General features: G+C 37.0%; 1 protein-coding gene across 3 annotated transcripts; it reads right to left on the bottom strand.

Moving 5' to 3' along the window:
* Positions 1-1,278: 1,278 nt before the first annotated feature.
* troap (trophinin associated protein) lies at positions 1,279-15,726 on the bottom strand. Of its 3 annotated transcripts, none has more exons than XM_053481875.1 (20): positions 15,612-15,726; positions 15,200-15,291; positions 14,813-15,056; positions 13,047-13,500; positions 12,213-12,304; positions 10,834-10,891; positions 10,550-10,677; positions 10,392-10,455; positions 9,778-9,866; positions 9,395-9,458; positions 8,527-8,648; positions 7,829-7,877; positions 7,567-7,694; positions 5,096-5,147; positions 4,837-4,910; positions 4,652-4,744; positions 3,874-3,987; positions 3,469-3,763; positions 3,214-3,383; positions 1,279-2,010 (listed from the first exon to the last, which is right to left on the bottom strand). In XM_053481875.1, exons 2-20 carry the CDS (start codon positions 15,256-15,258, stop codon positions 1,960-1,962), a joined length of 2,400 nt encoding a protein of 799 aa, XP_053337850.1. In that variant the 5' UTR covers positions 15,259-15,291; positions 15,612-15,726; the 3' UTR covers positions 1,279-1,959. The 3 variants fall into 3 exon arrangements, with proteins under 3 accessions (XP_053337850.1, XP_053337849.1, XP_053337851.1); XM_053481874.1 differs by having other exon boundaries at positions 15,200-15,288; XM_053481876.1 differs by having other exon boundaries at positions 3,874-3,984; positions 15,200-15,288.
* Between the last annotated feature and the right edge of the window lie 1,128 nt (positions 15,727-16,854).

The raw sequence follows: 16,854 nt of genomic DNA, 5'->3' as shown, positions 1-16,854 counted from the left end.
TGCACTGGTGGATAAGTCAGGTGACTTTGACCTAGGATCTAAATGAGAACTTGAACAACATATGATCTACATCATGTCACATGAATAAAGGTCAAACGTGCAGTTTAAAGGTGTATACTATTTTAAAAAAGGTCTTTTAATTCCTTTGGTAAAACTAGGCATTTGCTTTTCAAGTCTGAAGTGTTTCTATTAATATTAGAAAAAGTTAAAGGTGCAGTTTGTATATTAAAATGTAATTTACAAATGTTTATTTTGGGGTTGACAATTCAGGAACCTGGTTACCCTGGATAAGCAGATTTCAAGTCCAGGCTATCTGATGTAAAAGAACAATCAACAAATGGGGTGAAAAAAAAATCTATTTAGTTTGCATATTTAAAAATGACACTCACTCACTGTCTACCCCACTTTATCCTGTAAACAGGGTTGCAGGTAGCCTGGAGCCTATCCCAGAAGAATTAGGGCACGAGGCGACACCTAGAAATCTGGGAATGCCTGGGAAACCTACATACACCTAGAAATCTGGGAATGCCAATTAACCTAATCTATACGTCATTGGCTTGTGGGAGGAAACCCGAGTACCCGGAGGAAACCCACCAAGCATGGAGAGAACATGCAAACCCCATGCATACAGATCCGAGAAGGGAGTCGAACCTGGATGTTGGCAGTGCAAGCCGACAATGATAACCACTACTAGGATAGGCTCCAAACCCCACGGCCCTATACAGGATTAGCGCTATATAAGAAGAATAAATTAATACATTTGTATTGGACGTTATGCCTTTTACCATACAACATTTACATTTTTCCTTCCAAGATATATTTTAATGTGCCCATTACATTTGAAAAAGATATCTGGTCAGAGCATAAGGATGTAAGGGTAAATTATTTGACTCTTGCACTGTAACAAGCTGTCCTCTTTTGGGTCACAGATAAAAACCTTTGTTCCAAAAGTGAAATAATCTCAATATCATTTACTTTATGCATTTAAAAATGATCGCTAAAACTAATGTCCTTAAAATGTTGAAATGGATCACTTTCTTTTTTGAAGAAAGTTTGTCTTTTATCAACTTGTTTCCTGTCTGGATATTAGTATTAATCCTAGACAAAAAAGTGCAACAGCTTTTCTGCAAACTGCTTCTTCAACTTACATTTCATTATTCATAAATTAAAGAAAATGTCTTCTTAAAAACATTGCCTAAGCAATCGACAAGACCAGTTACACTCTATAATTCATGTGTAAAATCTTTGGGTGAAATAAAAAGAAATCTTACACAAAAGTACGTCTTGAAATACTGTGTGTTTATTATTAAATATAGACAATATAACTTCAAAGATAATTTCCAGAGCAAGAAATTAGCTGTCAAACAGGCAGATTTGCTTCCACAAGAAACAATGTGATGCTTTCTTTTTGCAATTCTAAACAATAATCAATGACCAGAGTCGCTGAATGAGCAAACGAGCTGTGAAGGCGTGTCAAATTTAGTGTTAAACATTATAATAAAAAGTCATCTTGTGAGCTTCATGTAAATAATGCAGTTACAGCATAGAAGACCAGTGAGTAAATCATCAGTGTGTGCAAATACTCTAGTAGCATACTCTAGTAGTTAAAAAAAATAATCTACAAAAAAAAAAAAAAAAAAAAACAGTTTGGAAAGCACTAAGGGTAAGGCTGTTACAGCAAACTATTTTAAATCACACTGGGGGTCACGTTTTTTTGCTTCATATATTCAATATGTAGTGACCCTGACGACATATTAATTTCCCTCACTATATTTTAGATGATCTGATGTTTGTTGTCAATAGTTATACTGCAGTACAGTCATACTGTTCAGATTGGAGGAATTATCACCAAGGTCACAGCTGTAAGATGTAGAGTCTGAAACCTTTACTGATGAAGGAAATCATCACAAATATTCAGATGAGTGCATTCAGTCTTCACACGTCGGTTTGGGAGGAGAGCTATGGAATAGGACTGAGGCTCTGTAATGTCACCATAATGGGCACAAAACACTGGGGAGAGGGAGGAAGAAAAGAGAAAGCAACAAATTAGTCTTATCGTTATTTTTATACATGTGACAGGGTATTAAAGTATAAATTACATAAAGTCCAGATGAGCAACTAACACTACTCACTGAATTCCCTTTTATTTTTCAACCATAATCTTTATGTCTACAATCTTTTAAGTTGTCCACCTGATTGCACTGGTATGATAATGAATTTTCATTCGCTCTTTAAAAAAAAAAATAAAAAATAACATTACAACTTGTAAATGTACAGTTACTTAAGTTCCCATCAGTACATACAATTATCATGTGCCATGCTGTGAAAAAAGAATTTGAAATGCCTTTGCAATTACTTTGTTTCTTTATCTGTTCTTAAATTTCTGTAAATGGTGGCATGATGTGTTGGTTGATCTTTTCTCTTTTAGTGTGCTCGAGTCAGACAGAGACAAGAGTTACATGATTTCTTGATTCAACACGTCTGGCAGTAATCAGGCCTAGGTGTAGCAAGTGAAATTTAATTATAACAAATAAATAAATAAATAGATAAATAATCATTTAAAAACTACATTTTGCATTGTAATTTTTGTGTACTATAGACGGTACTGTGCAAAAGTCTTAGGCACCATATTATATGCTGTACCAATTTTGTTATATATGCTCATCATGTCTGCATATTTACGTACAAAATCATTCAGTATTTCCATATAGAACTTAAAAATTAATAAATAAATAACACTACAGGAGAATATATGCATGGCTGTAAAGAAAAAAAATATAGTAAAAGACAGACCAGTTTTCAGATGGAAACAAAAATTCTAATGTACGCTCTTGAAATTTGCATAAAAATACGAAGGAGCGAGTGTAACAAAGTTACCAGAATCATATTCTCCAGCAAGCTCAGTAAAACCTAACAACTGTTTTCTTATAAAACTGCACAAATCTGTGTCTGAAACTCCCGAATGAGTTAAACAATGAGTTTTCACTCCAAATATTGACTGTTTATTTTATTACTCTTATTCCTTTATATGTATACCAGTTACTTTTTCATGGCACTGCCCATAGAAACACTATATGCTTCTTATTATGCAACACTTTACCGTTATTGCACCTTATTTCTCCATTTCTCAGGTTCCCACATGAATCAGAGGGTTTTACATTTAAAAAAATATATATTATTAACATTTTACTGTGCAAAAACCCAGCAACTCACAGTGGAATCCTGAAGGACGAGTGTGGAGGCCACGGGGTTGTAGCAGCGGGGCTGAGTCGGCCATGACTGCTGGCGGGAAGTGTACATTGCACATTCTTCATCCAGAAACAACTCCTCCAGGGTGGGGAGACGCCGTTTCAGAGCACACATGGCTAAGTTGAGACTGGAAGCTGCATCAAAACCCATAAACCGTCATACAAGCACACAAAAGCAAAACATTTTGGATCATATTTGATGTAACCAACATAATTTTACCTTTTGTCTTGCATAGCTTGCCAGGAGTTACGGGCCTTTCAGTTTGGGAGTCGAGCTCGCTGTGTGATCTGCTGGTTTGGTTTGGGCATGGCTGTGGCTGTGCCGCATGCTGAGAGGCAGTCTGAGCTCTATTCTGAGCCAACAGCTTCTGACCAGATGAAAACACGATGACCGACTGCCTGTGTGGTGCCTGGATAAACGGAGGCACTGCTGGGATCTTCTCTTTTTCTGAAAGAGAAACGCAGCTGTGCGTTTCTACATCAGCGCCACCTTTACACTTTAAATTTTGTTCAGCCTAGGAGAAACAAAAACAATATGAATAGACAGAAAGAGTAAAGCTGGTAGGTCATGTCCAACAATCATCACATGTCCACACAGAAAAAAGCTAAATGTTATTTGTCTTACACCCTGGTGATGTTCCAGCAGATGACCCTGAGTAACCTCGCCTCCAGCGTCCTTCATCTGCTCGCTCCCTACATGCTCGGGTTCTTCCTGGAATAACCTCTGGACCACATCCTCCTGCCACAGATTAAACTTTCTTACTAAAATGTAAATGTCCTTTTATAACACATTGCTGTAGAATTCTCTATCCTCATTGTCATTAGGGAGTTAATTAACGCACAAGGAGATTTCATAGTAGACTGATCACACTGATGAGCCTCCGTTCTAAACAGTGGTCCACTTCTGTGGATTTTATATTCGTTAGTAAAGTACTTTACTTCTGTGCCTGAAGTGAAACCTGTGGATGTTTGAAATGCTTGATGATGCAATAGCTCTAAATCCTTGTTTCTCATGAATAATATTGTTTTGCAAAATGCAACACATTGCAGTTGCTACCTGGATTCTCATCTGGATTGATTGAATGGATTTATGGTTGTACAAGAGTGGAAAAAAAATGAAAGGAAAAGTTTCAATAGAAAATAATGGAATGAAATAAGTCTCAAATGTTAGAGTAGCTATTCCTAAAGGAGGAAAATGAGAGGCTGATGAAAGACTGTTTATAGCGACCGTAAAATTGATGCATCCTTTAATGATGTTAAATGAACAAATAAAAACACATGATGTGTCATGACGTCACGACGATTTGCAAAACACTACGGTGATTAATTATTTTTCTGTCCCATCATGTCGTATTCCTTACTTATGTCTTTCAGAATGGTTAACAACTTTTTCTGTCTCTTACTTGCTGCTGGGAAGAAGGGATGATGCTCGGAGCTTGAGTTTCACCAAATCCAGAAGAGATGCAGGGTGTCTTTTGTGCAGGATTTAGCCTCTTCTAATAGACAAAAATGTATACACAGACATACATTACGCCTTGCGCACATATCTGAGAAAAACAAAATGGACCAAACCTTGATGTGAACTGACCACAGACTGAGATTGGGAGACAGGAACCCGCTGTGGCGTCCATTTCCTAATTGGAGTTTGTATTACAGAAGCAGCTTCATGTAAGAGAAGCACAGAGACCTCAAGTTATCTTAATGCGCGTTTATTCTCAAATCCAGACCTTTAACTACAAAAGTAAACATTGCTGGACGCTCTTTTATTGGATTGAATATACAGCAGCAAACAGGTTGAACATTAGATGAAATCTGATTAAACGTACTGTGAGGGAAAAAACTCTTACCGGTGTGTGCTGTCTCTTCTGCTCTAGTTCTTTTCACTGGTACTCTTTGAGCCTAAGGCAGACAATGGTACGTCTTTTAATTCAATGTCATTAAACCAAAAAAAAAATCCCCCCTCGATAACCTTTTAAGAATATAATTCAGTCAGTCATGAAAAAAAAAAACTACTGTGCTACTGCTCGTTAATTTAATATAATAATAACACACACTCAACTAAAATGTATACACTTCAGGAAAAGACAATAAATTCAGTATTAAAATATATACATTTACACACACATACACCCACCATATTGCCAAAAGTATTCGCTCGCCTGCCTTCACATGCTTGAACTTATCTCATGTTAAGAACTCGACATTTAAAGCTATAACAGCTTCAAATCTTCTTTAAAGGCTTTCCACAAGGTTTAGGAGTGTTGTTCATGGGAATTTTTGACCATTCTTCCAGAAGCGCATTTGTGAGGTCAGATGTTGGACAAGAAGGCCTGGCTTGCAGTCTCTACACTAATTTATTCTAAAGCTGCTCTTTCGGGTTGCGGTCAGGACTCTGCGCAGGCCAATCGAGTTCTTTCACACCAAGCTTGTCTTTATGAACATTGCTTTGTGCACTGGTGCACAGTCATGTTGGAACAAAAAGGGGCCATCCCCAAACTGTTCCTACAAAGTTGGGAACAAAAAATTGTCCAAAATGCTATGCGGAAGCAGTAAGTGCTCCTTTTCACCTTACTTTTTTTCTCGATAGTAAAAATGTGTGTGTAGCTATTGAGTGCCCTATTCTTCAACTTGTATAAATTACTTAATCCCAACAATTATTAAAAGGAAATGTATGTTGTGTTCATACATCGGGATTGATTTCATGTTTGTTATTTAGACATTGATCCCATTCAGTCCCATTTGACTGCCATTCATATTTAATGTATACTGTACATTTGAAAGTGGTTTCAAATCTGTGAAAGGTATAGTGCATTTGATTTTTTTTTTTTTTTTAAGATAATGCTTTTTTGGCAGTTGCGTCTACTTGCTCATTACCAGGGATTTCTAAGTGTCCAGGTATCAAACAGAAAATTATGTTAAAATTATTGGCTTCTAATTATATTATAACTTAGTTAGGATTTACATAATTGTTGGATGATTTGTTTTTTTTTGTGTCTATATTATTAGGAAATCCTTTTGTGATGTGGATTTAATAAATTTCAAAGCCATAAGTAAATATTTAACTTTGATCTGAGATGCGTAAACCATGCTTCAGTAGATTTGTTGCGGACGCTGCCACCACCTTATTTCCTGATTTTGATCTGTCTGTGTATACTGGGGTATTGTTTGGTAATTTTTACAGAAAACAAAAAAGTCCCGAAATTACTGGTGATATCCATCAGATGGGTTTTGGATTTTGTTTTTTCCTAAAACCAGATAAATGCTAGGTTTTTTAAAATCCCATGGAGCATTTCTGACAAAATGTTTGTCAACTTTCAGGTTCTCTAATTGTGTGTGAAAAACTGCTGGATAGACTGGATTTTTTAGATTGTATATTGTAATACCAACTTAAATTGTTTGTTTACCAAGGAGGGTCGATTAGCTTTCACGTATGCCTGATGCCTTGATGATGCCAGTCGTATGCCTGATGATATATGTGTGTAAGTATATATAAAGCATATACTCGCATAATCCCTCGCATGGGCTTTGAATGAGTAGTACTTGACTTCCTGTTACTTTTATTTGCTTTTTCATTTTCGGTTGTTGAAATCTGGTTAAAAAACGAATGTCATTAGAAGGAGAGCCGGACTGGAGGTGAACTCCTGTATTCTTTTTCCTTGGGAGAGGGTTATTATGGTTAATAGTTTGGGGTTTAACTTTATGAATCCAGGTGATATTATCACACAAGCAAAAGATTGTGTTTAAAGCAAAAACAGAACCAGCAGTCACTTTTTTCCTTGCTTCAGGGTGACTGACCCTCTTTGAACATCTGATCTTATGTATTTTCCCTTTCTTTGATCCACATGGGACACTGTTTTGATGCAGCTGAGTTATAACCTCAATGATTGCAACATTTGGATGTTTTTTCACAACTCTGTCATGGCCTTGTTCGCCACAATTCCAACAGATGTGTTTATTGTTGCAACATTTCGATATTTTCGGCAACTGAAACACCTAAGAGGATTGGGTACAATGAGATACCCAATCAGAATTCTTTCACCAGAATGCACTATGAGGAAAAAGGCAAGCAGACAGAGGGAGAGGGAGAAACCTTGGCTCCCGTCATTTATGTGGCTGTTACTTTGACACGTACCACCTATCTAAACCTCACAGCAGATCAAGTCTCAGATGACTTAATAAGTGGCAGATAACTGAGATCAGTTGTAGTCCATGCCTTGATCCATCAGAGCTGTTTTTGTGGCACAAGGGGGGCCTAAACAATACGATGCAGGTGGTTTTAATGTTCTGGCTAATCTTTGTACATGAAGTTTGTACTCACTGTGCAAATGGAGGTGGCTCTTCCCGAGGGGCAGACAGACACTCTGAGCATACTGCCTGCTGTAATTCCCTCATTATCCAGAATACTACGAAGTGCTGATGGGTCAGGGGAGAACGACACTGTACCTGCTAAAACAGACAGCATTATCATCTTTAAAATATAGCAAAAACCGAATGTTTTGGTTATGAGATATTCTTTGCCAATGAAATGAATGATCAATATGGCAAGAATAGAGACTGCTCTCAGAGCAAAGAAAACAGACCGGCTGTTGAGGCTTCTGATGGAGCCTTCTTTACAGGTACTCTTTGAGCCTGATGGACATAAAACACACCTCGTCAATCATGCTCTATAGATACAAGACACATTCAAGAGACACTCCAGCTTTTTCATTTGTAGAGCATGTTGGAGCTGTAGCCGTAACCGTGGGTTTATATAAGGTCAAAAAAAGTAAATGTTTACATAAAGTAATAGGCCCCGTTATAAATAGCTAAAAATGATATGATAGACCCAATTGCTATTATTGTTGGAAAATTGCTATGATTTAAAAGGAATAAAACGCTTTTGAATTTGCTGATATGTAAAAATAATTATGATTGGGGGGTAACAATAACTATGCTTGGTCATATCACGTGATCAGTAGTTAGTTCTGTATTATTATTATTATTATTATTATTATTTATATTATTTATTTATTTTTCTATAATGCCTGGCTGCATTTTTATTCTTTTTGCAATTCATCTTCTCAGAGGTAAACCTACACATTTGACCTGACTGCACCAGTATAATTGGAATTGCTTTCACTGCATTGCATCAGACCTTTCCTTATGTCTGCCTAAGTTTCAGCTAAGAAGATTTTCTCCATTTTCAGTACATAGGCTGGTCAAGATTAGGCTGGAAATGCTGGATTATTCCTTTAGGACCATAACTGAAATAGGCAAATTGTTATTTTAAAAGACTTACAGAGAAAATCGATGTTGCTCTCCCTGATGGGCAGGCTCGGGGTGTCATTGTCTGTTTCAATCCGTCATTGAGCTGAATACGGTGGAGGGCTGATGGGTCAGGAGAGAACGTCACAGCACCTCCTAAAATAAGACAAATCCATACATTCCAACTCTTTACATTAACTAAAATAAAAAAGTCTGACCACACAGTATTAACAGGCATTATTCCAAAAAACAATGTGTAATAGCAGTTTCACAAGAGAGTTAGAGGGGACACCAAAAGTTTGTTCCAAGTTTGTACAATTCAAAAGTTTGGACACACCATCTAATTCAATGTTTTTTATTTTGTGATTTACTTTCTACATTCTGGGAAAATACCAAAAAAAAACAACAACTATGAAATATCACACATGGTATTGTACGTAATTATGTAACAACTACAACAGTCAGTTGTAATTTTAAGACATGAAGGTCAGCTGTTCTGGAATAGTTCTTGCAAGAACAGTATTGTCAAGTGCATTTGCAAAACACCATGATGAGTCTCATGAAGACCTTCCCAGAAAATCAAGACCTAAACATACCTCTGCTGCAGAGGAGAAGTTCATTTAGAGTTACCAGCCTCAGAAATCACCAATTAACAAACAGGACCTCAGATTAGAGCCGTTATAAAGGCTTTACAGAGCATAAGTTGCAGACACATCTCAATATCAACTGTTCAAACAAGATTATCGCATATTTTGAACGCCTTCAGGATTGTTTTATAATGTAGAAAGAAATAAAAATCAGAAAAGACCATAGAATTAGAAGGTGTGTGCAAACTCCTGACTGGTAGTGTAAAAAAGTTTAAAAATAATTAAATAAATAAATAAAACCAAGGTGCAATTTACCTGCAGTTTCTCCATCTGATGCTGCTGCGTTTGTCTGATTCTTTTTAAAAGGTACTCTCTGAGCCTTCAAAGCAAAGCAGGATTCAGAATTTAAATTCAGTGGATATTAGAATCAATCTAATTGCTGGCCTGCAATAACTGTTCATTATTAAATTCCTAAAAAATGACTATAGTCAGAGATCACTTAAACACTTGATGAAGTTGTATGTTAAAAAATAATTAAAAAAGAAGAAAAGAAAAAAGAAATCAGAGTGATGTTTATACATTTATACATTCGAACCATTGTTTGGAGAAATGCCACACAGGCTACAGATGCTACAGGTCAAGATTAGACAGAAAATGCTGCAGTATTCCTTTAGGACTATAATTGGAGTATTACTTACAGAGCAAACGGAGGTTGTTGCCCCCGAGGGGCAGGCTCTGGGTGTCATTGGCTGTTTCACTCCCTCAGGAGAGAACGTCACAGCATCTCCTAGGTTAGACAAAGCCGAACATTTCAAAACGCAGTATAAGGGCATGATGTTGTTTCAAAAGGGAATGATGGGTAATGGCAGTTTCACAAGAAGTGCTTGCAGAATGCAAAATGTTCCTGTTCTGCACGCCAACAGTGGAGTTGGTCAACCAGAATGCAAGAATTCCTTAACCGTCATCACATGCAAAAAACTACTCAAATAGTTCAGCTGAGACAAATAAGTTTCTCCAGTCCAACTCAGCTAAATCAAGTCGTACCTTTCAATGTTACTGTGTATTTAGTAGAAATGTAACTTTTTTTCTTTCTGAGGAATTGCCGTATGGTAAGTACGATTACTTACTTAGTACATCATACTCGTGTTCCAAGTGATAAACTTCATGGTGGGTGTACAGAGCAGGGAAATTAATTATAACAAAACCTAAGGTCATGTGCAGTACATGCACCTCAATTCTGATTTAAGACAGAATGAGGGGGAAAAAAAAAATGTAAAAAAAAACAAAAATAAACAGAAGTGAAGAAATTTACCCGTAGGTTCTCCACCTGATGCTGCAGTGTGCGTCTGAGGCTTTTTAATTGGTACTCTCTTAGCCTTTAAAGCAAAGCAGAAATGAAATTTTACCTTTGAAACCTATAACAAACCAAAACACAAATTAAACCAAACTGCCTCAGTATAGGAGACTCACAGAGCAAATTGAGGTGGCTCTGCCTGAAGGGCAGGTAGACAACTTTGGTGTTCCGCCGACTTTAATCCCCTCATTTAGCAGAATGCTGCGGAGAGCTGACGGGTCAGGGGAAAACGGCATGGAATTTTCTAAAAGAATAAAAAATTAAAAACAGAAAAGATTATCTTGTTACCATTTTGTGAATAATTTCAGATTTGTCTGGGCAAAGTAATACTTAAAATCAGGCATTATATAAGGCAAAGGGGTTTAAACTGGTCATAACCGTAGATGTTCCTCACACTAACCTGATGTGGCCTCAGCACCCCAATACCCCTTCTTCTTCTTCACAGAGACTCTCTGAGGCTAAAATATTATTGTTTTGTTAGTCATACATTACATCAAAGCAGTTTTCTAGGCAGAGGTAACAATACAAAAAATGCTTCTTATTCAGTACCTGACGGCAAGCAAAAAACAAAACAAAACAAAAAAAAAACCCACATTTGGACTTAAATAAGCAAATACTTAAGATTATTTGACTGGATAATTATTGCAGTGATTAATATGTTTAATCTGGTAACAATTCCTTTAACCCTAACTGATGCAGTAGTTCCTCATTTCTTAAACAACCTCCAAGGTTGTGGAAACGATATTAATGTGTTTCAGTAGGGTCTAATTACTGGCCTGAATCAAGCAAAGAAAATATAAAAATTACTGGAATTAGGTTAAGATATGTCCAGCACGTTATTAAAACCTGGACGAACAACACTAAACTATCAAATTCATAAAATAAATGTGGTTGGGGAAAGGAGAAAAAAACATAATTAGAGAACAGTTGGTGGAGTTGCATGGATAAAAAAAACAACAATAATAATAATAAAATAAAATAAATAAATTTAAAATAAAAATGAGAAAATGAAAAAAAAAAAGGTATTTTTAATAGTGAAAGTATTTGGGTGTAATCAGCTGTTTGGCCATATGATAACCACTTGTTAGTGAGACTTATTAGAAAAAAAAGGCTTCAGTTTGCTAGGAGCATAAAGATTGGACTTTGAAGGAAAGGGGGTGGCGGGGGGAAGTCATGTAGTCTGACAGAAGGTACAATGATCCTGTTATAGCATCGGTGTGGTGACGTTTTGGGCAGAAATCACACGAGACAGATTAAACGTCTTGAATTCAAATCTAGAATTACAAAAGGACACCACTACTGGGTCACATCACAGGATTACACTCGTAAACAGTTTTCGCAGCTTTGCATGTTTAAGAGTGCAGCAAACCAAAATATGTGATTTTTCATGTAATAATGGCTTGATATTATGACACAGGTTCCAAATCCAAACGCCACACACGTAATCAACTCATGTCAACTTTTATCTGCTTACTTTTAAGTGATAATAATGAGTTCGATCACACACCTGGCCATAGAACAGCTGAGCAGTGTGGAAAGCAGTAATTTCACAATATCCTGATATATACGTAAATGTGGTTAATTTGTTGGGTATAATAATTATTTTCAAATGTGGCACGTACAGTTCATGACATCTTATAAGACCTATATACACACATATATGTACTTGTACTGTATGCTTGTTTATATATGTACAAAATATATAAATATATAAATATATAAATATATATATATATATATATATATATATATATAAATAAAGGTTAAAAAAATACAAACCAGGAAAACGCTAGAGCCTTGTCCTGCTGGACATGTGGAAACAGGTGGAGTCCGACTACTAGCTACTGCATTATCATCTTGTTCAGACCCTCCTGCGGATTCAAGAAAGCTCAAATAATTACTAAACAGTAGTTCCATATGTAAATGTTCCTATGCATACATTTTGTTGTGGATGAGGGCTGGGTGATATAATATGGTAACAGCAATGACAAAGCCATGACCAAGTACAAGCTTTTTAAACATTAATGTGGCAAAAACAAAGGTGATGGGTACTGTATTGATTTTAAAAACTAGGGTTTTTCCCGCTATTGTAATTTAGTTTTTAGTTTTATCGTTTAATCTGCTGGTACAAGTTATTTTCTGTCAAACATAAGAATTGGTTGCAGTGTATTGTGAAAGTGTGTGTCAAAATTGCTGGTACATCATAGAATGACCTTCAGGATTTGAAGGTATAAGGTCAGTTCCTTAAAGAGAGCTCCGCTTAATATCGGCAGACCCGAGACATCCCATGTTGTGTGAATTTTTTTAGGTTGCTACCATCAGGGCGCAGATATATTCTGGCATGATGCAGAACAAACAGGATTAAAAGGTCGTTGATATCGGTTTGGTTAATGACAAGTTGTAATTATAAACCCGTGTTGACGGGTTTTTGTCTGTGCTGGTTTGATGATATAAGTCGCAGCTGGCTGTGAACCAAATTATTCCATCACTAGTGTCTGCTTTCTTGTTATGTTACTTAAAAACTGTGAAGTCATCTGTTCTGAAGACTTAATCACATCTGAAAACCCAATAAACAAAGAGAAGAACACGGTTTTGGACCATCGTAGCACTCACCCGTTTTACAGTCAGCAGATAAAGGTGTCTGTATAAAGCCTTTACCGCTTGGGAAACAATCTTCAGCTTTAGAAGAAAATCCTCCAGCTGTGCCAAGTTCTGTTTGCACAAGTGTGATATTTCCTAATTTTGTGCTTAAGTCCTTCTGAATGGCCAACGCCAGGTCATTACCTTTCTCTGGGTTATTTAGTTCAAGCGTTGTAGCTCTGAGAATCTCTGTGCTTAAAGAGACTTTATTAGAGCCAGTATTTTGTCTAGCAGCTCCGGTTTGAGTTCTGTGTTGAAAGACGCTCACGGGTTTCACCAGTGTATGTTGGTTTAGATGGGTTGTGAGATTTCCAGGCTTGGTTTCTGGTTCAGAGCAAGCTTCGGTGCGCTTCTGGTTGCGAGTCCGAGGCTGCGAAAAATTGAAAGGGACAGGCTTGGTGCAGGTCTTCTTCTTCTGAGCTTTACCCTACAAAAGTAAATTAGTCAAAAAGTAAATTCAGAACACGACAGGTGTGTACATTTTTCCAGTGAATCATCAGCGTGGTCAAGACATAAACAGTACTGACTGTCAACTATTAATGATTTTTTGCCATCTTTACAATCATTGTCATATGCAAAAACATCTAGGTCTACCATACAGGCTTATATAGGTCATCTATGCTGCCATAAATTAATTTTTAGAAAAATCTCTCAATTTAGGACATAAAATAAATATATTGGTTTCTTTTGCGAGTTTGGAATATGTATGATCTCTTCATCTTGCACGAGAGAACTTGAAGCACCTTGTATTAAAAACCTATTGATGAGTACTTCAAGGGTTTAAAGTACTTTGGAAAGATATTGAACCTTTTTTTAATAATTATAGAAAAGAAATAAACTTGAAAAAAAACTGTATTATTTTAATAATAATTGTATGCTCGGAGTGTGCAGATCAGGAGTCCTTCAAAACCAGGGTTGGGAACTACTGCTTTAGTCTCTCTGTCCTTCTTGCATACGCGTCTGTCCTGCGCTCAAAAAGATAAGCGACAAAAGCTTCAGGTTTTATGCTATTATTGTTATAGGAGTCTTTGGGCTTGTCATCTTATAAATCACGAACAAGCCAAGTCAAAGCAAGCCTGTAAGTCAGCACAAAAATGTTGAGCATTAAGTACAAACCTTACTATCTTCACTGCCTCTTTTCAGATTTCACATTATTGGGGCCCAAGCATTATGACATCATCCCTATGTGGTCATAATGTGTGAATGGCCCCATTGTTTTCCTTAGGATTACTATTTTATTTTTTTCCTCACCATTTTGGGCCTTTAATATCTCAAACAGGTCAGCTGTGACGATGCCTTAAACTTATTGCCGAAAAAGTGCTTAATAACTTACTGTGGGGCATCATATTGAGTGTGATCATGTTCAGTGACATCACATTGAGAGACATCATAATGTGTTGCTTTTTTCCAGCATCTGGGGCTTTTTGGAGGTCTAAACATAAAATTTTCCCCTTTCCTAAAATGATGTCATAATGGTATTGAGATATCGGTATTGGTACGTCCCCTTTAGATGCATGTGCCCACTGTGGCCACGGTGTGCCAGGGTAGCAATGGCGCAGGGTGCTGGCAGGCCCGCTCATTGTTACTTGCAACTATATTTATGACATTAGAATTCTCCGGTAAGGGATAAAGGGAGAAAACAAAAATCTTTTCTTTCCTTTAACATAAATTATTTAATTTTGAGAGAGAATTTCACCGCAAATGCTTTCCACGATTCATTAAACAGAATCAGATCTTACCAGGAGAGGCCTTTCTTCCCATCTCTTATTAGCTGGATTTGAAGGGAAGTCCGTCACAGCCGTCTGCAGCGATTTGGCGAGTACAGGAAGCCTACTGACCGCGGTCTGTTTATTTACCCCCTTTGCGGGTTTGGCAGATTCATTCGGGTCTTTGTTTTCAGCTCCTCTTTCGGACGACTGAGCAGTGAACAGCTTGACCCTTGAATTCTCAGGAACTTTATTTAGGTCCTGACGCTTCAAAATCCTGTGTGGATTAAAAGATTTAAAGAGATACATGAAACTTTGCAGTTCCTATGTCAACAAATCACCTAACATGGTGGCCTCTTCAAATAAACAAACAAAAAAAAACTTGGTGTGTAATCAGTTAAATCAGGAATAATGATTTACCCCACACGATCCTTCTGGCTTGTGTTGATGGGCCGCAGTGCTGATGCTGAGGAGGCCATTGGGCCAGTGATGCTGGGTTTCTCTAAATGCTGCTTAAAAAGAGGGGGGTAAAGGGCAGAAATATTTATCATCTATTTCATGTTACAGATTAATAAAAGTGCAATAATGTACAATAATAATAGCATGCATGAGAAGAACAAAAAATCTACACCAAATATCACTCAGCAAGTTAATACATTACAGCATATGAGTATTAAATTAAAGCTTAAAATATAATAATTAGTTATTGAGACTTTTCTGTACTTTCACTTGACTCATCCCAGTCCCTAGCCCGACTGCTACCTGGTACAGCACTATAACTAGTTCGGTATTAATAGTAAACTATTTATTTTCCCAATCTGCTCATACATACCGGTTTTAATTAACAATTCAACAAATAATCCTTGTTTTTTGTTTCGTTCCCTTAACAAATTAACGCGCAAAACGACTTCTGAACCCCCACGCCAGGCAAGACTTGTTGATTTCCGGGGTATACAAGGATTTGTAAAAAGCACACATTTTCATTGGCTAAAACCTACCCTGGTTTAACCAATCACAGCGCTCCATCAGTACTGTTATGGAAACCCAAAATGCGGCTTTAAAACCATGTGACATGTAAGCGCTTCCCCTTTCCATAGGCGGAGTTTATGGTGAGGGAGTGGCATTGCCCCCAAGTGGCTGAAATATGGTACTACACTGAGTCTAAAAGAAATGCATGAGACATACAGTGAAATTAACTCTTGCAGTAAATAGGGGTTGTTTAACAAACTAAAAAACATAAACGTCGTCCCTTTTCCTTTTTCGGTAAAGTTAACGAACCATCATCGTCGTTATAACGTGTGTGGTACTACCACAGACCACTAGGGGCGCTCGCCGTGATGATCATCCCATTCAACACGTTGCCTTCAGTTTATCAGGTTATGTTTTAGGGCATTGAAGTTCTGTTTGAACTTACTTCACTATAACATTCATTACCTCACAAGTTATAGTTAAATAAAAAATAAATAAATAAATAAAATAAAATATAATGACTGTACAAAACAGATTGTATTGAATTCTGATAATTTTTTCATTAATCAATAGATTTTGGTAGGGTGGCACAATGGCGTGGTGGTTAGATGCCCCTTCAGTAACAGCAGTGCTCTACGCAGACTCCAGGTTTTTTTTTTAGCTTTAACCTTGGCATGGCATGCATTCAAGGACATTTTTCGTACACAGGGGCTGTGTCATACTAAAACATGTTTGGCCTCGAATTCCAGTGAACGGAAAATATTGTCTTGTTACAGCATACAATATCATCCGATACACTTACATATAGAGAATTACCATACAGATGGAGAGAGCATGTGATACTTCATGTAGGAACGAACCTGGGCTGACCTAAACCTGCAGCCCACTGTCCCACCCATACAGCCAGTTGGCAAAATTAAGTAAGTGGAAAGCAAAAACATATAATTTTAAAAAATATGCTTTAATTGAGCTCATTTTGAAAAAAAAAAAAAAAAAAATCAGCATTTCAAAAAACCCAGATCATAATATACAACAGCTGAAAGGACAAGGTCATTGTGTCTAATTCTCAATATGCAGTGGATTAAACTTGCATTTGTTTTTTTTAA

Source organism: Clarias gariepinus, chromosome 22 (assembly GCF_024256425.1).
Source record: "Clarias gariepinus isolate MV-2021 ecotype Netherlands chromosome 22, CGAR_prim_01v2, whole genome shotgun sequence".
Taxonomy (NCBI): Eukaryota; Metazoa; Chordata; class Actinopteri; order Siluriformes; family Clariidae; genus Clarias; species Clarias gariepinus.
This window is presented reverse-complemented; position numbering and strand designations above follow the sequence as displayed.

Bases quoted from the DNA above. Each gene is read 5' to 3' on its own strand.
- troap (XM_053481875.1), bottom strand. From the start codon at position 15,258: ATGGCCTCCTCAGCATCAGCACTGCGGCCCATCAACACAAGCCAGAAG. The intron at 10,678-10,833 runs GTTAGTGTGAGG...TTATTCTTTTAG, and splicing joins GGGTGCTGAGGCCACATCAG to AAAATTCCATGCCGTTTTCC. The intron at 9,867-10,391 runs GTAAATTTCTTC...TGTCTAACCTAG, and splicing joins ATCAGGTGGAGAACCTACGG to GAGATGCTGTGACGTTCTCT.